The following is a 23621-nucleotide window of genomic DNA, read 5'->3' on the forward strand; positions in this document are numbered from 1 at the left end:
AAAAGCTGCTGATATCAGCTCTGGAGCACTGTTGCGGACGACCCTTAATTAAGCTAGCATCTCAATGTTGCAAGATGTGCTAATTAGCACGTTTGTGACATCGCTGCGTCGACTTAAGAGTCCGATAGCCCTTCACGGTCGCTTCCCTGAGTATTAAACAGAGATCGGTGTTTGGGTCAAATGTAAAACGCAGCTACGTGAAATAATGACGAGTGCGTCAGCCTCAGAATGACTCAGCTGGTCTCGGGAACCTTCGACAGTGAGGCTCAACAGAGCGGCTCGTTAAGATCCGGAAAACAAACCGTTACGCAAACAGGCGCTAAACATCGTCTTACCTCAGGTCCGATGTTTCCTTCTGCGTTTGTTTGTTAGTCAGCAGGATATCACAAAAACTATATTGGCAGAGGAATGAACGCCCCGAGTATCCAAGCCTCTCGTTTCATTTGTTCATTAAACCGTAGAAATGAAATCCTACATAAACCAAATTATCTGGCGGCACAACATTGAGGTCCAAAGTCTATATATGGATATCTATATATCTATCTATCTATATCTATATCTATCTATCTATCTATATCTATATCTATCTATATCTATAGATAGATATAGATATCCTCCTGATTTGTTGTAATTGCTGTGAATGAAGGGTCAAAGGTCATTTTCGCTTTGTTAAATACCCAAAGAAAATCTAGTTGGACGTCCAGTTTTACCTTCCAGGTACTTTTATACTTGTGAGGACCCTTATGAAACAACCTTAACTCTTCTCAAACACGACAGTCACACACACACACACACACAGTTTAGTTTCTGGTTTCCTGTTCTCTTTGTGTTTTCTTTTTGAAAATGTCCGTTGTGTTGTGGGTAACGTTTATCCTCGATGATTGTGTTGCGTATGTTTTCACAGTTCATCTTGAACAGTGACGTAATGTGCAAGTGTACGTGGGGCTAAGCAAAGTGAAGACATGCCGCCACCTAGAGGAAGCTTGTGCACATTACGGGATGTGGAGTCCAGACCAAACCGAAGAAAACGGTTTAAAATGTTTTTTCCTGTTTCAGCTTTAAAGGATTCATTTAATTAGAAATATCCCAAAGGTCACTTGTTTTCTATGTCCGTCACCTCCGTCTCTCAATGTTTATTTCTAAAAAGTTTTCCTGAGGAGAGGAATGTTAACGGAGGATTTCTACTGAGAGCCGGTGGAGTTTAATGTGATGTGAACTTTTATTACTAGGTACGCAGAGTTTATGTAGTTTATATTGGTCATGAGTATTTTTACCACTGCAAATAAATTCATTTATTTGTGATAGTTTTTGTGTTTCGTGAATCAGATTCTGTAATTGAACCGGAGTTACGTCCATTATCGACGAGCGTCCTGCAAACATGATTTGACGAGGGTCCAGATACACAACTACATGTATACTACAAGAATATCACACGATTAACTCACACACACACACACAGACACAGACACACACACAAGAACCAGTCAATGAGGAAACATCCCAACACTACAAATGGTTTATTTGATTTCACAAGCAGACGCCTGTTCCTCAACACAGTTACAATCCACAGTTTCATCTTTTTTTATTCTTCTGGTCTGTGGCCGTTGGTTCTACATCAACCACTGTCATCACACAGAACACTGAACACCGCGGAGCCAGCGTTTGTCGAGACGGCAGACGTGAGATGGCTGATGCTTCGTGGTCATGTCGTGCGTTTTCACTGTGACTGAACATTCACTTGGAACCGGTGAATTTATGAAAGTGGCTCAGTGTTGGTAAAAATTAACGCTGGAAACACAAACGAACATTCACACAATCTCTCATCAGTCGGACCACAGACGCTCACTTCACTGGTAACAATTTCATTTAACACAAACATGAACAACAACTTCTGATGTAAAAGTTGTTTTGTGAAAAGTTTCCTCTGCAGCTGAAATGTGATTATTTTTAATCATTAGCCCAAAGCAGAGCTACTAATGTGGTTCCACTGGAAAAACCAAGACTTCACTACTTTCACCAGCCCTGGTGTGAACCACAAACAGAGTTTAGTGAAAGCAGCGATGAAGCGTAAAAGATGCGTATTCATGTTTAGATCGCGTCTTTTTATTTGTGTTTATTTTATCGAAGAAGTTTTTACTCTACAGAGGAAGAAGCTTCGTTACAAACCGGCGAGACGCTCCACGAATCTAAAATGAGAAAGAGTCACTGTGACATGAGCTGTGCTCGTTCACGTTACTGCGGCAACACGTCGAAAAACACACACCGAGTACATGTGAGTACTACGGCTGTACCACAGTCTGAATTCAAACTGCTCGCTACTGATTAAAACACGTTTTAAAACATTGAGTTGGAACACCACACACACACACACAGACACACACACAGACACACACAGACACACACACCATCACAGCCTCACCCATTCACTTGAACGCAGCTTTGGCTGAGTGTTTTTATGGCGGTGAAGCAAAGCAGGTGAAAGCGAACGCATCACGACACTCCTCCAGAGATCTGACTTGTTTTTAAAGTACCACATCGAACATGACACTGACAGACCCCCCCCCCCCCCCCCCCCCCCCACAGTGTTTCATCACTAATGACTAAAGGGTTTTGCGATAAATTAGAAATAAAAAAACGTATTATTATCTTTTTTAACAATCCTGTTAAGTGCTGACACGACAGCCAGGCTGCGCATCAGAGGGTTTTATCACGTTTTATTATACTGGATACCAAATACGACATATTTAGAATCAAGACTTTTTTTTTTTTTTGTGAAGAGAAATTAGTTTAGATTAAATTATAAAATGTGTTATTTTTGTTAGTTGAAGTCCTGAACAAATCTACCGTCCTCCACCTGACACAGCATTTCATTCTCCACACATCTGCTAAAAAACGAATCACTGCTACTTTCTGATCATGTTGATATCGTCAACTACGACGAGACGCCTGCCCAGATGTTTTAATTTTTAGAAGTTAAAATTTTGGTTCCTGTCATTTTAGGAAGTTCTAATCGCTCTGATGTTCGATCAGTTGAAGGTATTAAAACGTGCTGAGACGTCATGATTGAACCCAAGATGGCGGCACCCTGGTGGAGAAGGGTCGTCCATCTTTAATCACAGTCTGAAATGACCTAATAAACATTTTGTTAAATTTAAGAAGAACCAGACAAATGTCAGGTCCATCATCAGTCACTTAAAGGAGGGAAGTGTAATTTCTCTTCTCTTCTTGTGTTCAACAAGAAAAACTGTAACAGCTACTGGTATTTTTTTTTTAAATGTGCGTTAACACATTTCTAAGCTTTTAGCAAAATGTGGATTATAAATATTACGCTGTGAATCTCAGGTGCCACACAGAACATGTTGGAATTAAACTTGGAAGGAAAAGTTCAAATCAACCAGTCATCGAATATTAACTCCAGAAATAAACTTTAAATTAACTCGGTGCTTATTTCATCAGTTTGGGTTTTTGTTGTTTGTGAATGACGTGGAATCGTTTCCACACAGAAAACAAACCGTTGTTTTCCGTGGCTGTGATTTCGAGACTGCGACAGATGCAGAGGGCAGCTAGCGCAAGTCCTCGGTTCCCTCCCTTCCCAGGTAGCATGGAGTATCTGTAGGCTTGAAAAGACGGCTGTGAAGAGTCATTTCCATCGAGTCGTTGCTCAAATTACGTTCAGTTCTCACACACAAAAGCAGGAGAGACACTAAACCTTTGACAGCCGCCTTTTCAGTTTACAGGTCACTGTCTCCAAACACCACAAACTTTGGGTGGAGTCACTGTGAGCTCACAGGTGGAGGTCACTTCTCCTGCAGCAGGGCGGTGATGTTGATGTTCCAGCCGATGGCCTGCCGGTCGAAGCCACAGCTGAACAGGTTGCAGGAGGCGTTGTCTTCACACCAGGCGGAGCAGCACACCATGCGCCGGTGACCCTGATCAGCGACAGACAACGCAGCAACTGTTAAACACTGAGGACAAGGACGAGCAAAGCACTGCGAGACAATCGAGACAGTAATCTAACGATTTATTCCCAGTGTCCGAATGTATGACTTTTACTTTCTACATTCATTTCTGAGGAGATGTTTGCTGTGTAAAATAAGTTCACTCGTGTGTGTGTGTGTGTCTGTGTGTGTCTCCTCACCTGTCTGTTGGTCCGCGGGAGTCGAGCCAGTCGCACCCCGGACATGTCGAACAGTCGGACCTGCCGATTGTCGTGAGGAAGAGCGATGATTTTCTGGTTCACCGACACGCTGATCCTGAACAGGACGGACACCAGAGTTAAATGTAGTTTTTCAGACACGTTCTCCTCAAATCTTCTGTTTAATTATCTGTGTAAAAATCATCCACAGTGAGTTTGTGTATGAACGAGACCTGTTGACAGCAGAGTCGGTGCGGATGGTTGCTATGGGCGACCTCATGTTCTTCAAGTCCCACACTTTGACGGTTCGATCGTCGCTCCCAGACACCACGTTGTCTCCCACCGTGAACACAGCGGACGTCACCGTGCTGCAAACCACGAGGACACAGGTTAGAAACAGAACCGGGGGTAAAGGAAGGAGCAGGCGACCTGGACTTCCACGACTGAATCCGAAATGTTTTATTTCCTCTCTATTTTAACTTCAGACAAAAAAACTTCTCAGTAAAAATGCAAATACAACTTCGATGAAGCCTCGTCTGTCTGTTTATCCATACTAATACTCACACACATGTCACGTGTGTGTGTGTGTGTGTGTGTGTGTGAGAGACTGACTCAGTGTGTCCCTGGAACACGTTGACAGAGTGGATGGATGGATCTCTGAAGTCCCACAGTCTGAAGGTGGTGTCTCTGGACGAGGTGACCACCAGACGTTGGGTGGGGTGTGTGCAGCAGTGGGTCAGCTCCTGGTCATGGCCTTCACACACACACACACACACACACACACACACACACACACACACACACACACACACACACACACACACACACACACACACAATAATTAGCTTTTGTTGCGTCTCTGACAACCCTGTAATTAGTGGGGGTTATTATTGTGCCCTCTGCTGGTTCACAAGGTGAACTACTCCAGTAGCTGTGTTGCATTTTAGAATTATTTTTGTTCCGTCAAACAAATGTTCTAATTCTTAACAAAACTTCCAAACATAACTTTATATCTTCCTTCATCCTACCAGTGAGTGAGTGAACCAGCTCTGACGTCTCCACATCGTACAAGTTGGCGGCTCGATCCCAGGACGCCGTCACCACCTGTTTGCCCCCCACCAGCCAATCAGCAGCGATCACCACGCCCTGATGGCTTCGCAGAGTGGTGGTCGCCACGCGGACAGAGGGACAATCGTTCGGACCCTCGACTTCGCCGTCGGCCTCATCTTTATCTGAAAAGTCCACGTCGTCTTCGCAGGGTGTCTGCTGCTGTCGGGGGAAGGGACATACGAAGGACAAATGTGACGGGATCAAGACGTTTCAACGACAGAAACTCGGAGGAACTCAGCGACACAAACACAAGAGGCTGTAGTGCGGTTGATGCTCACGCTCATATCAGCAACAGGCTGTGGAGTCGGAAGCTGAACCATGTACCTCCAGATGTGAGCTGTCTGGTCTCCGGAGGCTGCGGAGAAGAGACGAGAGGCAAAGATGATCATTTGTGATTCGTACTTTCGACACCAGGAGGTTCTGCATAGCTCATATTTGGGATTTTGCAGAAAATAAATGTTCAGAAAATGTCCAGTGTGTTTGAAACCACACTGGACATTTAGGATCCTCCATTACCTGTTAGAGCCATTTGTTCAGTGGGGTGGAACTTGATGGAGTTGACTGTGGAGACGGGGACAGATATGAAGTTGAGGGGTTCTGATTACAACTATTCTTATAACTTTACCTCAAATCTAAACTTTACCTGATCCTTGATGACCCAGATATTTGAGGAGGCACTTCCCAGTTTCAATGCTCCACAGCATCGCAGTGTGGTCTGTTGGAAAACAATATAAATGAAAAATAACTCATTTGCTGCTCATTTCTGATGGAGGGTAAACGTGTAAAAGCAATGGCATGTATGGCCAATTGGTCAAATTAGATTAAAGATGTTCAGGGTTTAGATTTTAAACTATATAGACGCTGCAAAAAACAAAGAGACAGAGAGAAGAAACTGAGGCGTCGGTGTTCGATAAGAGATTTATATGATATTCACAAGGTGTACGGGAAACTAAAAATAAATAAAATGAGTGACATACCTGCAGAGGCTGTACCCAGCACCACAGGTTGTGTCCTGGTGACGCTGAGGTCCCAGATGCCATCTCTGTGGCCGACGTACTCCCTGACCAGCTGGCAGATCGCTCTGGACGTGGTCGCTTTGAAACTGGACACAATCTGACAGCGACACCAAAGTCAAGTTAACACACAAACACCCAAAGAGACAAATCCCAGCTCCAGGGTTCCTACACGTTGTAAATCCTCCTCGTCTTTTGGTTTGTGTGCGAGCAAAGACCGACTTGACTGTGATTCTTAAATATGACTTTGACAGTTTTTCATAGTAGAATTGAAGAGTGTAAATGTATATTTGGGGACAGTAGGACCACAGACCACAAAATACACACAAACATCTCTCAAATCAATAACACTTAAACTATTAAACTATTTCATTGATGCTATTTGAGTCGTTAAAATATGAAGGACTTGGATTTACATTTCCCAGACTTCTCTAGAGCTGTGTAGGAACCCTGGTCTGACAGAGGGAGGAAGCAGAACTGAGGATCACTGAGGAGCTGCTCAGCAGGGTCCTTGTAGTATGCCAGGGCTAAGAAGCTTTGGCTTATTACAGCGTTATTTATATCAGTCCTGGGTTCAAGAGGTTTTACCAAAAGATCTTTGTCGGTACAGTGTTTGTTTTAAGCTTAAAACAAACACCACCGCTGACCATCGACCCAGATCTGGTATCAACACAGTGCAGACACTGCTTCTGTCACACCAGGATTACTGTCAGTGCAGAGCTGCAATAAAAAATCAAAAATCTGAAGGGGTCAAAAAATACGGAGTTACGGAACAAAAAGAAAAGGCCAGTGATTATTATGAGTCGACTCAAGGTCTGGTCAAGGTGTTTACATTGAAGATAGGGATGATACAAACTGGACCCTTGGTTCGTTTCGGACAGAGGCCGCTAAATAAGTTCCAACTGAAAGGAAGCAGGAGAGCATAGAGAACAGATCATTCATCTGAAGAACTTCTGAAGATCATCTGTTTAACCAAAGACATGAAATCAACGACTGACAGTCAAAATTTAAAATAGACGACGAAGATAAAATGATGAAAAATACCACTGACAAGCACGGGGGGGTGGGGGAGAACAAGAGGTGGCTGGTTGTTAGCATAGATTGGCACTAGATTACCATTTCAAGCATGTGTCCCATCTTGTTCTTTATATATATATATATTCCACAAAGCATGATTTTTCAAAGGTTTGCAGTTGGTTTGTTTGATGGTGTAAAAATGAGTGAAGTGCTGACCCAGGATCAGTGAAGGACTCTGCACACGAGACACGTTTCTTCCCCTTCGATTCATTTGCAGTTATTAATATTTTTTGGAACCTGAATCCAGACAGAGGAAGCTTTATTGCAGATTTCCTTTGCTCTCAATCTTTCCAGTGTTTTGCTTCCAACGCGGAACAGATGCAACCAGAAAGCGAGTTGTTTGACAACCTCACATTTGGAAGCAGAAGAACAACAACAACTTTCTCATCTATCCAGTCTGATAGAAAGTTTATTTGTAATTTCTTTTCAATTCAATTCGCAATTTCACGTCATTTCTTTGCGGCGCCGATGATGTGCAAAGGCCTTAACTTGAGTGTTTCCTGCTGTGCTGAGAATGATGATGAATCCAGAACTTTGTTTAGCGTAACACGGATGCGTTCGTGTTACGCTAAACAAGGAAGCAACAGGGACCGGGAGGTTCAAGGAAAACATGAAGCGCCGCAGAATAAGCTCAAAGTAACAGTATGAACAGCGAATCTAACGCACCCTGCGGTTGAAGCCCTACAGGTCGGGCCTTCAGCGTGCAGTCTGCGAGAGCCACATCAGGAGTGTACTTGTTTTACAGTAAATCGATTCTGTGGATTCTCAAAAACAACTTGTTTTCTGGGTGATAGAAAAGAGGCTAAATTGACGTAAGTGAGCTGGTAACAGCAACGTGTTCAATACGTTTTTGCGTAATCGAGCACATTCCTCTGCCAAGGCCCATCAGTCTCCTTCGATTCCACACACTCATAAATATCACTCCTCTGGATGTGGTTGCTTTTTTTCCATCAAGATCCATTAATCATTTCCTGGGGACGATTGTGGAAATTTAAAAAAAAAACCCACCCGATCTCACACATCCTGTGAACTAACAGACGAAGAAACAAACGCTGATGAAAACTTAACCTGATTAAAAACAACTGTATGTTGTATATTTATTCATAATCGACTGCTGCATAACATGAATCAAACTTTACCTCATCTGTGAACATGATTCGTGTCCGAGTCAGGTCAGTTAAACTTTCATAGACAATGGTGACGACAACAACTCCCAGCTTTGAGGGCACTGTTGGGTCGTGGCGGAGGAATGTGCTCTACTGAGCGCCGTTTTAATTTCAAGATGAAAGTCCAGAAAATAAAATGTGATGTGTGGTGATATCTGATTAAATTCTGTCAACAGCCAAAGAAGAAATCAAGGAAGCAAAATCTGATACGGCCAAGCACTGATGAGCAGACCACACGCTCGTCAAAATTAAGCAACGATCTAAAGCAGTCAGCAAATGCTCCTCCTACATGAGTATTATATTAATAAAGGCAAACTAGAGATGTCTCCAGAGTGTACCATTATGTGAATGCCAACGAGTAGCTCAATCAAAATGAAAGGAGCAACTGAAAAAGTCTGTTAGTGAGATAATGAAGTCATGTTTTATCTCACACACAAACAAAGAGCTCGAACTCCTACATTTGAATGACCAAGTCTCTTGGGGAGGGAGAGTCGACCCCCTGGCTGGGCTGTTCATGCATATTGGCACACAAGGGGGAGAAATCGTCAATAAGAAATAATACCCATGAGTCTCCACCCCACAACTCCCAACCGGTTACGCTGAAGTTGCGGGTTCCGCCTACTCTGGCGTGGCAAGAATTTGAACGTGGCTACGAGCAAAAAGGTGAGAGAGAGACAGCAGTTCTTCTCTTAAACATTCAGAAGAGACGTGACTGAAGAACAATGAGGCCAATTTAACCCATTAAACCATTTTGTATTCTGTAAATTAACATTTTCTCTGCTGCACTGCATGGACACAGTGCTATTGTTTTTCCACCCCACATTTACATCGATAAGAATTAACTGAATATCTATAGAGCCTGAGCGATTCATCAACTGAGTGATGCGTTTACGTTTGCTGATATGGAAACTTTTATTTTCACTATATATATAAAATATGGCAGAAATAGTTTCTATAAAGTTTTATGATGATTTTCTAAATTCATGTTCTATATATATATATTTGGTTGATTTATGTTGTGTATCTTTTTATAAGTAAGTTTATGGTGAAACTGTAAAATATCAATTCAATTTCTTTGTTATAAGAGTGAATAATTGCTTAATTTTAAAATCTCAAATCTCAAAAATCCTCATCGGTCAGGCTCTACTCTAATGCAGAACAGAGGATCAACACCACAAAGAACATCACTGGAGGACTGACACTGACACAAGCAAACTTAAACTACTGATAAATATATAATAATAATATTAAATGATAAATAAATCTTCATTCCACTGCACGAAAAGGAAGAATGAATCATTTACTTTGCTTGTGGAAGCCTTGTAGGTCGTCTTCAGTTTCTGTGACAGCTGACTTGTGCTATGACTCGCTGTGAGTTAATGTGAGAGAAATCACAATTAATAAAAGAAAAAGGTGCAGTAACACAGATACCATTTACATTTCACGACACATGCACTGTTTAGGATAATAGGAAGGTGGAGTGATACTCACCTTTTGTTTTAAGTGCTCCTTTGGCTAAATCCGCCCCCTCGAAAGTCTGTCCGTCTGCAGCCAATCGGTCGTTCAGCGTTTCGATTTCTCTGCGTACTGAGGAGTGGACGGGTCACGTGTTAAGAATGACTGAAGAGCAGAGACTAACCAGAAACGAGAAGCTTCCTGTTGCACTGTTTTTTTTATTAAGATAACTTACACTCCAGGTTTTCTATGTAGAGGTTTTCAAACTCCCTCTCGATCTGGCTGAACAGGTCCAGAAGATTGCTCCTCAGAGACAGAGGCAGTTTGGAGTCCTGCAGGTTAGAGAACAGGGGGAAGCGTAAACGGCGTGGAAAGACATGGATCACCCCTGAGGAGGTGAGCGGCGGATCAGTGTTTCAGTTCAAACGCTGAGTATACAGGTGTTTTAGGCTACAGCCACACTGCTACTTTTTTTTATCTGAAAACTCAAAGTCAAACAAAGCCAGAGCGCTCGTGTGAACAGAGTCGTCGCAGTAGCACGGCTGTAGCTTTGATCTGAGGCTGACTGGGTCTTTTATTTAACCAGGAAGTCACTTGAGATTTTCAAGGGAGGCCTGGCAGAGACAGCACAACATTTCAAGGTTACAAAATTATACAAATAAAGCACATCAACACAGACAAGGGACAATTAAACAAAGTAGAGATTGTTGAAAACAGATCTGGTAGACTGAGGAACCGGAGAAACATTTGCACTCATGGGTGACACAGTTTCTTATCGGAGCTTTGAATTGTCCTTGGAAGATAAAATTATTAAACTGGCAACAGTTCTGGAGGAAATGGAAAGGATGCATTTGTCAGCCGCATTTGAAGGAGACCTTGACGCTGTGAATCGATCAGCAGCTACTGAGTGAAGCGGAAACTCAGCTTCTGATTCAAACAGGTGAAATCCCCACCACACAAAAAACAAATACTAAAAACTAATCCAACCTAAACTACACCAAGCTACAAGCTAGCTTTAAAAACTATGAGGGGAGTGACACTTGTGTCTCAAACACGGGGACCCAACACCTTAAACTTACCTCCATTCTCATGAAAGACTCCAGATTATCAGAGGACTGGGACCAAAAAGGACCAGAGTGAAAAACAAAAAGGGATTACACTGTTTGTGCAGCGTTCAGATAGAAATCCAGCTCCTCTCACAGTGACTGTGTGCTTATTTATTTATTATCTAGGCTACATCGCAAATGCAGCTTCCACACTCATAGAGTCTGGGACAGGAAACAGGAAAGTAAAGACTGCGTCGGTCTGAAACTAGTGAAACTAGTGCTTGATGCTATGAATCCTGACAGAGCACATACGTGTTGGAGGCTTCAACAGAAACACTACCTGTCTTCATGAACAAATACCAGATGAACTTCAAAATAAGAATTGATTCAGAACATTGAAATGATTAATCTGTACATAGAGAACAGGTGCTTCAATAATTAATAAAACACTGAAATAGTTTTTCATTTTTGCGTCTGTCACTTTTTAGAAATGTCATCAACCATGCCCGCTCGCTCGCTGTGAATCCTGGGGGCCGGACAAACTCCAGAGATACTCCTGAGAATGTCCGGGGGCTCTCACACGCATCTAAATTCAGTGTCTCAATCATTGTTCCTGTCTCTTCAGATAATTAGCTGCAGGTAACCGAGTTCACACAGCAGCCCGGAAGTACTTCAGTTCCTCATTAGTTGGCCGATGAAATTTAGAAATCCACCTGAGTGAAGTGAAATTAATTAAACTTGTTCTGAACCCACGTCTTTTGAGCACAGTGTAAAACTGTGGCATGGATAAGCCACAACAATAAAAACCATGATGAGCCTGATGAACGGGTGCATTAAATCCTAAATGGCTTCAGCTTTCTGGTGCTGACAGCAACAGCAGGACAGCTAATGATGAACAGACTGGGGAGGAGCAGCAGCTGGAAATACAGGCTGCTGGTTTTACTGATTATTACTTCGACGCTTGATAATTTAAATGTAGGGATGGTGAGCGGTTACGGAAACACTTCTTATCTTCTTCATGCTTTGATAAATAAACTTGTTTTAAAAGAACAAGATCCTTGCAGGACGGTGAGAGAGCGTAGCCTAGCTTTAAACTCGTTCTTTGTTTTTAATCTCGTGAATTCTCATCACCTGTCCCTCCAGCATCTCTCTCTGCAGGCCTGATCGCTCCTGCTCGGTGCTGTTGGTCCTGCGAATGGAGAGGCTGTGGGACTTCCTCTTCTGCTTGGCCTGGCGGGCGGCGGCGCTGTTCCCACTCTCCACCGGCATCCCTCCTTCCTATCCGTGTGTGACCACAGTCTGAAAGTGTAAAAACCGCAGGAAAGACGGTCACAAAAAGGGTCAAGAGAACAAATCGTCAACTCAAACGACGGCAGCCACGCTTTACTTGGCAGGGGCTGAATTTGGCAGCGTAGAAATACAAACAGAATAAGTATGAGAGAGACACTATAGGTTAACTGCAAATGTAAATATCTGACTCCATCATGTGTCATTTCAGCTGCAATAACACTGTGGGACTTTCAACCCTTTTCTTTTCTGTGCAATAAACACTTTCGGAGCATCATCGGTGCAATAAAACACTTATGTATATTATCCAGTTATATCGGTACACTATCGGTATATAGTATTTATTCTGTAGTTTGCCACTTAATAAAACACTTGTTCTGTTTTTTAATGGTGCAATATAAAACGTATGCATTAAAACTGTATGCATCGGTACATTATCATACATTATTTATTTGTATAGTACATCCACATCTTTAAATGCCTTTGGTCCTGGAATCCCCTTGTTTTTATTTAAATTTGTGTAGTGGACCGTGTCTTGATAATTGTATGTTTGGCATCGAGGAGGAGGACTCTGCTCCCATTTCGTTGTGCTAGTGACAATAAAGTCTTTTGAAGTGAACTGCATAGACAAAACAAAAATGGTCTAAATAAAGCTGGCAGGTGAAAACAGTTTTGTCAAGAATTCAAAAGACCTGAATATTTACTGTCTTTAGCAATATAGTTTAAAATGCCATTCAATATGAAATGTGTCAATAATGAGAAGCTGATTTACTGAAACTTACTTCTTACTTCAAAAACTCTTGTTTGACCAAAGTATTCAGTTTACTCACAGCGAATATTTATGAGGCTGTGACCAGTGAAATCTTGAGGAACAAAATGTCAAAGATGACTTGGACGATTTAAATCTTTGCAGATTATTTAATCGACAGATCGACTCATCTTTAAGATGAATGAAAAGAAACTTCATTATCTCTATTAATATTTGAACCGATGGGAAATAAGTGTTGGGCCTTTTGATGAATTACAAATTAATTCTAGTTGCTGTACTTCAGAGATCATTCAGAGGAGCTTGTTATTACTATTATTACATCTTGTGAATGTGATTTCTCACAAACGCCTCCAGGGAATCCGTTCAAATTTGTTCAAGACGTTCACTCAGACTCAAGGATGAACTGATTAAAATTTGGTGGTCAAGGTCAAGGTGACCTCTAGTCCGCCTTTTGGGGAATTTCGTCACATTCTGACCAGTTGTCACTTGGATTAAAAGATGACCTCGATGTTAGGGGTCAAAGGTCACCTCATATTTTTGCATGGCGCAAATTCAAGTTTTCTTTCCAGCATCGATCCACTTACAATTCGTATCAATTTGATAAAATAATAAATATTTTATGTCAGCAGCTCTCAGGCTGCAAGGAGCTCGTTTAGTGAGATGTTTTCCTGGAGATGACTGAAGTGTTTAGACCAGGGGTCACCGAGGCGAGGCCCCCAAGGACCACATGAGTCGCCCGCAAGCCTGTTCCATAAAATCACCAGTGAGCTGCGTCTAAAATTTGATATGCGTTTCTAAATAAATGTAATTATTTATTTTTTATACTGTCAAACTTTATTGTCATAATGACTCTTGACTATGATTTGTTAACTGGGTCGGTCGGTGGCTTGTCAATGGAACATTTTACTTATGAAATGAATTTAAACACTTGCTGAGATCAATAGAAATAAAGTGTTGAATCCTGATATCATCTGTTTCCCACCTTGTTCAGTCATCGTTGATAATTACTGTGAGAGATCCTGAACGTGATCAGTGTCTTCACAAACATGAGCATCACTTCTCACGAATAATAAGAACATGTCACTAAAGGCAAACTGAGCACGTGTGTTATTTCAGAACACTGGATCTAAGTGGCGGCCCTTCGTGTGACTCAGTGCCCATGAAGCAGCTCTCGGTCTCGGACAGGTCGGTGGCCCCTGGTGCGGCCTCACAGGGACACGGGTCTGTCCCCTCCGTGTTGTGGGTCCGTGTTGTGGGTCCGTGTTGTTGCAGCTGTCATGTGTGAGATCAGTGTGTTGTTGTGGAACATGTAAACACAGCAGGTGTGTTGCAGCCTCCGGTGCTGCTCTCATCTCTGCTCCTCTGAGCCGGTGGGTTCCTCCTCCTGACACCGGGAGGAACCGGGAGACAACCGGGAGACAACCTCTACACCTTCACGGCGGAGGAGAACTAAAAGTCGGCCCGACCCTGAGCGTGAGGGAGAAGACGAGACGATGCTCGGCACAAGCTAAGCCAAGCTAGCCGTTAGCTGCTAACAGGCTAACGGTTGGGACAACCGGGCCCGCACGCGGACTCAACTCACCGGAACAGCCGGCGAACACACGGTTTGGTTCCCCGTTAGTTTCTGGAGGTGTCGCCTCCTCCTCACATGTTCTCGGACCGGGGAGACGGACCGGTTTTCTCCGGAGTCCGTGTTGACGAGCCCCGCTACGTGCGAGACAGATAACGAAGCTAATTCCGGCTCCTTCGCAATAAAAGCCCGGCTCAGCTTTTTATTTGCCCTCGCCTCGAACCGGACTCCATTCAAATAGTGTCCGAGTCTCGGTTTGTCGGTTATTATCACGCGCAGGCGCGGATCACAATTTACTTTTAAGGAGGTTTTACAAACAAAGGGAGGCTTCACGAAAATTCGGCACACGAAAAAAAAAAATACCAACTGAGATTTTAAATAAGAATTGAATCTAAAACGTTTAAAGGGCCAGCGTGTAAGATTTAAGTGAAAGCACGTTTGGGGCAGATATTGATTATGAAATAAATCCAGTGATGATCTCTGGTGTTTAATCATCTCAGCTGCACAGATTGTTTTCTTTACCCAACAATGGACCCTCTCTACGGAGGCAGCCATGTTTTTTTTACAGTAGCCCAAACTGGACAAACTAAACCTTTTGAGTTTCCATGACGACTGAGGTTTTCCACAAGTTCTCGTGTTTGGAAGGGGAGGGTGAGTCGAGGGGTGTTCAGCTGCAACATGACACTTCACCACTAGATGTCACTAAATTCCACACACTGAACCTTTAAGTGTCCGTGCATGTAGTTGCACTATTACAACTGGTTCTTCTGAATGTTTTGAACCTCATGCTGAATTAAAGAGGTGATACTTGAATAAAACTCAACTCAACTCACACTTTACCAGGTTTGTGTATTTGACCCTGAGTCAACTCGAGTGTTAAAACACAACCAGGTGAATTCCAGGCAGGGCCTTGGCTTTTCAAGATAAAAGCCCACTATAGTGTAAATGAATTATATAAAAAGTCAGACAACAGAATCTCGTTCAGGTGTACATTTATTTGGCTCCCGTGTTGATTAGTACTCGTAAAGGAAGGAGCATCACTTCATCTGAAGTAAACCCAGCATTTTCCAGAGCCACATACAAACTACATGGCATAAAATCTGACTTGAACTCACTATTGCAAAGAAAAAGGTGAAATAACTGGATATTTAAGTTAAGTACTGTTAATCAGGATCCAGATTAGACCGTGGCAACTGCATCACCTAAATTAATAGTTTTTGAGGCTCTGTGATAGTTTATGTCTGTGTGGTTAATTTAGTTTGAGCTGACAAACAAAGACGCAATATTGTAATTTCTAATCATCTCAGAGGGTTGGCATATTTCCTCCGCAGCTTGACCTTCCACTGAAGACCAGTTTCCTTTGTTAAAAGTAAATATATTTCAGGTTCTCTTTAGCTCTGGGTAAAATGGATAGAATGACAGACATAAATACTATGTCCCCACACAAGCCTCTCCTGGCCCAAAGAGTGGAAAGGTCTTTATCAGTCCAGAACAACGCAGCTTTATCTGCGATCATTGGTGCCTGACTTCCTCTTCCCAGCCAGCAAGTGTTTGGGTTTGAGGTCAAACACGTGTCTGTCTGCCTCTCCCTTCTTGCCTTGGCGGTTCATGTCTTTCTGGGAGTTCTTCATCATTTTCTTTGCCTTCTTTACCATCTGAGGAATGAACAAAGACAAACATTCAGACATGAGTTCAGTTTGAAATTTGCTTTTAGAACTTCAGATTTCTTTAATCCAATGCTGTTTCTACACACTTTACAGCACGTGGCTAAAATGCACATTAGTGAGTCCTGAATGTGCTGATTACAGTTTATGTACGTATGAAAGTTTCTCTGTAGAAACATAAATTACACATGTCTAAATTAAAGACAACCCCTCATACATAAACCTCACTAGATTAACAGCAAAAAGAGGATGAGGAGGAAATAAACCAGACACACAAACACATTATTACTTTAATTTAAATCATACTGGTATCCAAACAAAAACATCTTAAGTCTAAACACAAAAAAGGATCTTTAATAAATAAAATCAGAATAAAGACACATTCACATACCTTTGGGTCTCTTATTCCAGATTGGTCTCGAGGGGGACGGGAGGCGCTCTGGCTGCGGGTCTTGGAGATGGGAGCGACTGAAGTTTCACGTTTACGTTTCTTAGTGACACTGCGGGACCGTCGGGCCTGTTGTACATAGTGGCTCTGAAACAAAACAATGAACCGTGTCTGTGTCATGAAAGTAAAATATAAAGTGTCCCTGCACACAGCAGGTTTCAGGCATTCAACATGAAATGTTATGATTTATTATTAATTATTAAAATTATTATATTAAAAATTCCACAATGATTTCATTTAAACTTTAGACGGACTAAAAAACTGTAATATGTCATATTTCCACAGGAAATTGGGATTTTTTAAAATTATATTATAGGTTCTGATTTGAAAACAGAACTTACGTCTTCCTTGTGGTTCATGTCCAGACCGAGGTCACCCATCTCCTTCTCGAGCTTTGTTCTTTCAACCTGTAAACACACAATTTTTCTGTTGATCTGCTGGAACCGTCCAAGCTGCACGCTTTACTCTTTCAACCGTTACTGTTCTAAATGCCGACGCTGCTCTAAGGAGCCTGGACTAAATGTTTTTTAAGATATTTTAAAGATTGATATAATTTCAGGCTGCAAACTCTTGTTTCCAATATCCAGCCTTTCCAAATTTAAACACAACATGGTGCCTGCCTATAAAACATTTTTATTTCACATGTCAATTTCCAGATCAGTACTTTAAACCAAGTTCTGCTGTACAAGAGTTGAATCACCCCCCCTCACCTTGGTAGCGGTCCTGGGCATGCGAGGCCCGTGCACATCCTTCTCTTTTGACTCCATGACCATGAGCTGCTTCTTCTCGCGGATCTGTTTGGCCAAAACGCGGATTTCCTGCATCTCCTCGTCCTCGCTCTCCTCGTCAGAGTCGTACTCTCCAGCTCGCTCCTTCAGCTCCTCCTCCTTCTCCAGGTCCTCCAGTTTCTGTAAGTGAGGAAGTGTTTTTTTTGTCACACCTTTATTTGGGTAGTTATTTAAGATTCGTTTGCTTTTAATTTGTTATTTAAATGATTTTAAAACAGAGGCTGAGACATCATGATTGACAGTCGAGACGGACTCGTGATAGGTCGAGCATGTGTATCAGCAGGACTTAAATACTGTGGCTCCTCTCCACGATCACTGCCGCACAGACTCGGACTCCAAAAGCGCAAAATGGAGACACGTCGTCCATCTTTGGTGCAGCGACTCACCTTCATGATGTCAGGATCGATGTAGTCTGCGATATTGTGGCCCTGCCAGACCTCAGGGATCTTGTCCTGCTTCTCATCCTCGTTCATCAGATCCCAGTATTCTTAAAACACGAATAAAATATTGCCATTGCAGACATAAGAATTTACTTCTGATAAATTCACAGTGGCTGCAGGAGTATGGAAATAAAAACACATCTTACTCTGCAAGTCCAGGATGTAGTCATCACCAAGCTCCATCTCCAGATCTCTCTCCTGTGACATGAAGGATAAAATAAACTGTCACTTTTAATCAAATCCAGAGGACGTAGTAATACCACAGTGTAAACCTCATGCAACAGTATTTCTATCGGAATATACTTGTAAAGTACCAAAACTAGTAATCTTGTACTTTTCATTGTACTTATATATAGTACTTAATTATATTTAACTATTTGACCATTTGCCTAAAGTCACCAGAATTCATACCAGTTTGCGTTTGGGTGCATCCACCTCCATTGCTTTCTTGCGCATCAAGGCTCCCTCCGGGATGAACGGAGGCCTCTCCTGGAGAAGACAAAAGACAAAATATAAAATAAATGTTTTATCGACATCAAGGAACATTAAAGAAACATTTTTGTAAATTTAACCTCGTATAATTCAATTTCCCGAACTCGTACCTTCTCATCTCTCTTGGCAGGCATGGCCAGGTGGAGCCGGTTGAGAACATCGTGAACCTTCTTTCCCTTCATCTTGGTGTCGACGCGATGGGCGAGGAGCCGGTCGCAGGCCTGACACACACACAGAAACGTGAATCACAACACGCTCGCTCACGACAAAACACAATATTCCTTTCAAACCCAAACAAGCTCCACGTTCTCTGGAACCCACCTCATTTTTAACCTGCATGACTCCCTCCTCGGTCAGGGTGCTGGTCTCGATCACAGGGATTCCATCAGCAGAGAGGTCCGCAAAGATTTTCTGACAAAAAGCAAAATGTCAAAAATGCAGCTTTGATAATAGAACCGCTTTTTAACATGCACCGAGTTTCTCCTGCAGACCAGAGAATCTACTGCTTCATTCTTCATCTGTGAAAGAAACTCCACTCACCTGATTCTCCTCAGAAATCTCACTGATCTTCTTAACATCACATTTGTTGGCGACAACGATGAGAGGCTGCAGGGAACGAGACACCAGCGTTACTTCAACGACTCATATTTTACACTGTGGAAACAATCATTGTGTTTTTATTTCCCCTCGGAGTGACCTGCCAGACACGCAGGATACTTCCCACTGGCCGAGGCCTTTAGAGTGAGTGCGTTATGCTCTCCTTTGACCCATTAAGACCGGATGCTGTCAAACGTCACTTTCTGCTTCAGAGTCTAAGAAACAGAAGCTTTAGTAAACAGGGAATTCCATCAGCTCTTCAGAAAACCCTCTGGTTTTAGGTGTTGGTCTCCGAACAATGCTGAGGTTTATGTCCTGCGCCTCAGGTCCTAATGGGTTTATGAGTCATACAGCTTTGGCAGCCCCCTGTGGCTCCAGCGTTTATCTCTAAGGCTTCCACTCGTGGACGAGCAGATGTAATCTTATTATCCACTGACCTTGTTGGCGAACAGGGGTCGGATGCTGTTAAAGAGCTCCAGCTGCTCCTGCAGGGTGTGACCGCACTGCTCGGAAATGTCCATGACGTAAAGAACCGCCGCTCGCAGGTGAGCCAGAGCCGTGATGGCCTGCATCTCAATTGTGTTCCTGTCCTCCAGGGGGTGGTCCAGGATACCAGGGGTGTCCACCACCTGATGACAACAACCGGGGTGGAAGAGTAAGGAAACACTTCTGCATAGTAAGGCCACACATCACATTTTTACAGATTTTACCATAAAACTTTCACAGATTTCTGAAATTAATACTTAAATATGCACATGTGGGAAAATTCATATTGAATTTTGTTGACATGTTAAAGCCACAAGTTTTTGCAGGTGAGTATTTTAGATACATAAATTAGACAAACCATAAAAAATATTTTTTTGCCATGTTTTTAACAAACAGTTTTATAAAAGAGGCTGTGGATTATATATGACCAGAAATAAATAATAATCTTTAGGTAAAAGATGAGAAACTGTTTCCAGAGATTTGTGTACTGAGTGATGTGTGACGGTTTACCTGCCAGCGCAGGTATCTGTAGTCCATGTGACCCACAAACAGAGACTTGGTGGTGAAAGCATAAGGCTGGACATCAACATCTGCTCTGGTTACCTGGCCAAAAAAATGATACCATTTAATAAAACGCGAGAATGAGGCTCTGAATCTGATGAAATTATTCTGGTGTATCCTGAACATCATAGTAATGATCATCTTATCAACAACTGTGACACACAATCGGTACATTGGAGGGTGTAATTTAACCTTGTTGATGAAACTGGACTTGCCGACGTTGGGGTAACCGCACAGAAGCAGGGTCCTCGTGTTGGGGTCAATGGTCGGCAAACGGGACAGATGCTGACGCACTGTTGGAGATTAACATGGGTTAGTTATTCATTTTTAAATGACAGATAAAAGTAAAACAACATCTGAGCTGAAAAGTATAAATAAAGGTTAGATGAGGAATATCTGAAGATCAGTCTGTCGGCTGCGTTACAAGAGGAATGTGGAGTCCTCGTATACTTTAGTAACAGTTTCACAAATGTCAATACAAAGCACGGGTTCTCTTCATTGCTTATTCCAAACAAAATGTTTGGTTTTTCCTTTATTCTCGAAATTTCAGACTCATCTTGGAAACAGCTGATCTTCTTAAAACGTGTCTCACAAACATTGACAGGAGAGAGATTCTGGATTTCAGAAATGAGACAAAGCAAATGGTCTTACCCTGCTCCAGATACTCCAGACTTGACTTCTGCCTTTTCAGGATGGTGCACATACGACCCAGAGCAGCTCTCTTCAGCTGTTTACATCGATACAGAGAATCTCCATACTTCATCAGACGCACATAGTCTTTGGCAACACTGCAGGGTTGAAAACAAACGACTGGTAATGTCTAGAGTTTGTTTTGTGTACATTTGTGTGTATTAAGAAAACTTAAGACACCTGAATAAGCATTAACTGCCTTTTCCTATTCAGGCGGCTGGACGAGCCAGTTAATTGGTGCAGCTTCGTGCATTTAAATGTATGATTTCGTTTGCTTTTGTGTGTTCACCACAATAAGCAATGAAGTGCGATGCAATTAAACATTTGAACCAATCTTACTTGTCGATCAGATTCTTGGCGATGTTGATCTGTCCTAAGGCCAGTTTGTAATGGTCTTTGTCGTACAACACGTTCATGAGATCAGCATAGAACGGGTGGATGTCCTGAGGAAACAAAAACAACAAATTTCAGAATTTTAAACTGATGAAGACAAGTTATTAAAAATAAATAATAAAGGTTAATCTAAAAAAAGTATTTTGACTCACGTCCAGCTTGGGGAAGTCGGTGAGGATCTGCGAGAGGCGGTCATGGTAGCTCTGCTGAGTAAACTTCACTTTTCGCATGTAGAAGTGTCGGATACGGTGGATCTGGTAATGCTTGTGTATCACTGTGGGCGTCTTCCTTTGGGTTTTGGATAAAGTGATGTCGATGAATTCCTGCAGGGAGGAGAAGAGTAAACAGGTCAGGGTTTCAGAGGAGTGAAGAGGAATTCTCTATAGATATATTCAGGATTACATTCAATCTTATGGTGAATTTTCTTATATCGAGTTCTTCATACTTTGTTTTTTAAATTATTCTCAATAACATTTCTGGTTAAATCTATTTTAAATATCAAGCATCAGTTACATGTCTTCAGATACGCACTGGAACTGCTTCTTAACATTTAATGAACATAAACAAGCCAATTTCCTGTCTGCTCTGATGGACAACCTGCCCCCCCCCTCTGGACTTTAACTCTGGTTCAACTCTCTTAACTGTGCAGAAGTCATTCTGTCTGTGCATCGTGTTAGTTCATGTACAATCTACTCACTGAACATGAGTGTTGATATTCTCACACAGCATGTATTTGTGTCTTTACACTGTATATTCTAGTTTATGTATTCTACCACTTGAGCATTATTATCCTTACACTTATGACTAACTGGTGTCTATTGACTGTTACTGGCATAATGTTGCATATTTCCCCACTGTGGGACTAAATCATCTTTCCTTGTGTTGTGTTATCCGATCTTTTAACCAGCTGAGCCAGGCGGACGTGTTTGACCGGAGACCTGCGGCTGTCTGTTTTTTACACCAGCACAACACGTGTGTTCTCCCCCAACTGGACCCCTCCATGTTTTATTAGTTCTCATCGTTTCGCCTTCTCTCAAATAAAGAGGCGGAAAATAAGAAGAGTTTAAAAAAAACCTCGCGGACACGAAACCGAACTCACCTTCGCGGTGGGAACCACCATAATCTTCTTGAAATTGTACAGTGCCATTTTGTCGCGACACGTTGAGGTCCGCGGACTGCACCAGGAAAGGAAGAGCCGAGGCACTTCCGCCTCAACCGGAAAAGACGCTTCTTCTTCTACTTTTAGTTTAATGGTGGTTTGCAAAAAATACTTTCTGCGCATTACCGCCACCCTCAGGACTAAGGTGAGGATGAACTGCACTACAGTTGTCCTCATGTAAATGTGTAAAATATAAAAAAACGTATGAACCTGGTCGCTTTGAAAAACTACATCATAATAACATATAAAGAAAATGGGCCTTTTGTGTCATTTTGCACAATCGTGAAATCTGTGTTTTGAAGAAACGTCGGCTCATTTGGGACTAATCCAGATTCGACAAGTCTATGTGGTCTTTCGTTCTGGACCTGGTCTGAGGTGATGTTGAAATAAATAATGACTCAACAAAATGAAACGTAAAACATCCTTTTTTTTGTATTTTCAAAAGTGGAAGAGAATTTTTTTAAAAATTAGAAGCTGTGCTTTAAAATGTTTTTAACTTCACTGATCATCATTGGGACAGATTTGACACATTTAAGTGTAGAATGAAATAAAGAGTAAATATAAATCTAAATATCAAAAATACAACATTCAATAAAAAAAGAGGCTTTGCTCGTCTTGGATGATATATACCAGATAATTTTTTTATCATGAGAACTTTTCCCCAGCAACACATTGATAGTACGATACAATATAATATAATATAACTTCTTTAAATGTATTTGACTTGAATTAGGAAATTCACACCAACACAACTGACTGGATGCATCCAGTTGAACCTGCTTTGTGAAGTCAGCTGGTTCAGTCCAGTCACCATCAGGGTGTTCGAACCTCCACAGAGTCACAGGGTTAGTGTGAGAATCTGAAATAAAACTTCTGGTGTTTTTTCTGAATAATTGATGAGCTTGGCTGCTCTGGTTCTCAGACAGTGTTTGAAATCAAATTACATCATATTCTGCAGTAGAACTGATCACAGCTCTGAGTACAAGTACTTTAAAATTGTACTTAAGCGCAGTAGCAGCGGAGTAGAGTCACATCTCTGGCATTTTCCGTCTTTCTCTCTTTTCTTTTTCTCTTTGTCTTTACGAGTTTTGTGACGTTTATTCAGGTGTAAGAACTAATAGTGGATTACTGTCACAACAACTGACGTCACAGAGTAAACAAACACAACAAACACAACAACAGAGAAGAAGAAATACTCTGCTCCATGTTAATTGGTATTCGCGGGGATGTAGAACGAGCCAATCAGCGGGCGCAGATTCCTCCTTACCACGCCCA

The 23621-nt window shown here is 42.1% G+C and overlaps 2 protein-coding genes across 11 annotated transcripts; both read right to left on the reverse strand.

Moving 5' to 3' along the window:
* Nucleotides 1-1502: 1502 nt before the first annotated feature.
* On the reverse strand, nucleotides 1503-14812 carry LOC109640935 (WD repeat-containing protein 37). Of its 10 annotated transcripts, none has more exons than XM_069511521.1 (17): nucleotides 14641-14803; nucleotides 12134-12301; nucleotides 11036-11071; nucleotides 10192-10288; nucleotides 9993-10088; nucleotides 9806-9870; nucleotides 8960-9009; nucleotides 7091-7160; nucleotides 6223-6358; nucleotides 5889-5960; nucleotides 5762-5806; nucleotides 5524-5600; nucleotides 5164-5401; nucleotides 4748-4889; nucleotides 4369-4503; nucleotides 4139-4253; nucleotides 1503-3929 (listed from the first exon to the last, which is right to left on the reverse strand). In XM_069511521.1, the coding sequence occupies exons 2-17, from the start codon at nucleotides 12269-12271 to the stop codon at nucleotides 3798-3800; spliced, it is 1644 nt and encodes a 547-aa protein (XP_069367622.1). In that variant the 5' UTR covers nucleotides 12272-12301; nucleotides 14641-14803; the 3' UTR covers nucleotides 1503-3797. The 10 variants fall into 10 exon arrangements, with proteins under 10 accessions (XP_069367622.1, XP_069367621.1, XP_069367624.1 ...); XM_069511520.1 differs by having other exon boundaries at nucleotides 5164-5404; XM_069511523.1 differs by lacking the exon at nucleotides 11036-11071 and having other exon boundaries at nucleotides 5164-5404; nucleotides 14641-14806.
* A 791-nt stretch (nucleotides 14813-15603) lies between these two features.
* Nucleotides 15604-22452, reverse strand: gtpbp4 (GTP binding protein 4). Its single transcript, XM_020105200.2, has 17 exons — nucleotides 22287-22452; nucleotides 21340-21510; nucleotides 21134-21237; nucleotides 20756-20892; nucleotides 20297-20397; nucleotides 20054-20146; nucleotides 19495-19686; nucleotides 19001-19066; nucleotides 18782-18871; nucleotides 18571-18681; nucleotides 18380-18457; nucleotides 18115-18166; nucleotides 17915-18015; nucleotides 17451-17648; nucleotides 17082-17147; nucleotides 16684-16827; nucleotides 15604-16283 (listed from the first exon to the last, which is right to left on the reverse strand). Exons 1-17 carry the CDS (start codon nucleotides 22332-22334, stop codon nucleotides 16131-16133), a joined length of 1905 nt encoding a protein of 634 aa, XP_019960759.2. The 5' UTR covers nucleotides 22335-22452; the 3' UTR covers nucleotides 15604-16130.
* Between the last annotated feature and the right edge of the window lie 1169 nt (nucleotides 22453-23621).

The sequence above is a fragment of the Paralichthys olivaceus genome, chromosome 16 (assembly GCF_024713975.1).
Source record: "Paralichthys olivaceus isolate ysfri-2021 chromosome 16, ASM2471397v2, whole genome shotgun sequence".
In the NCBI taxonomy this organism is placed as follows: domain Eukaryota; kingdom Metazoa; phylum Chordata; class Actinopteri; order Pleuronectiformes; family Paralichthyidae; genus Paralichthys; species Paralichthys olivaceus.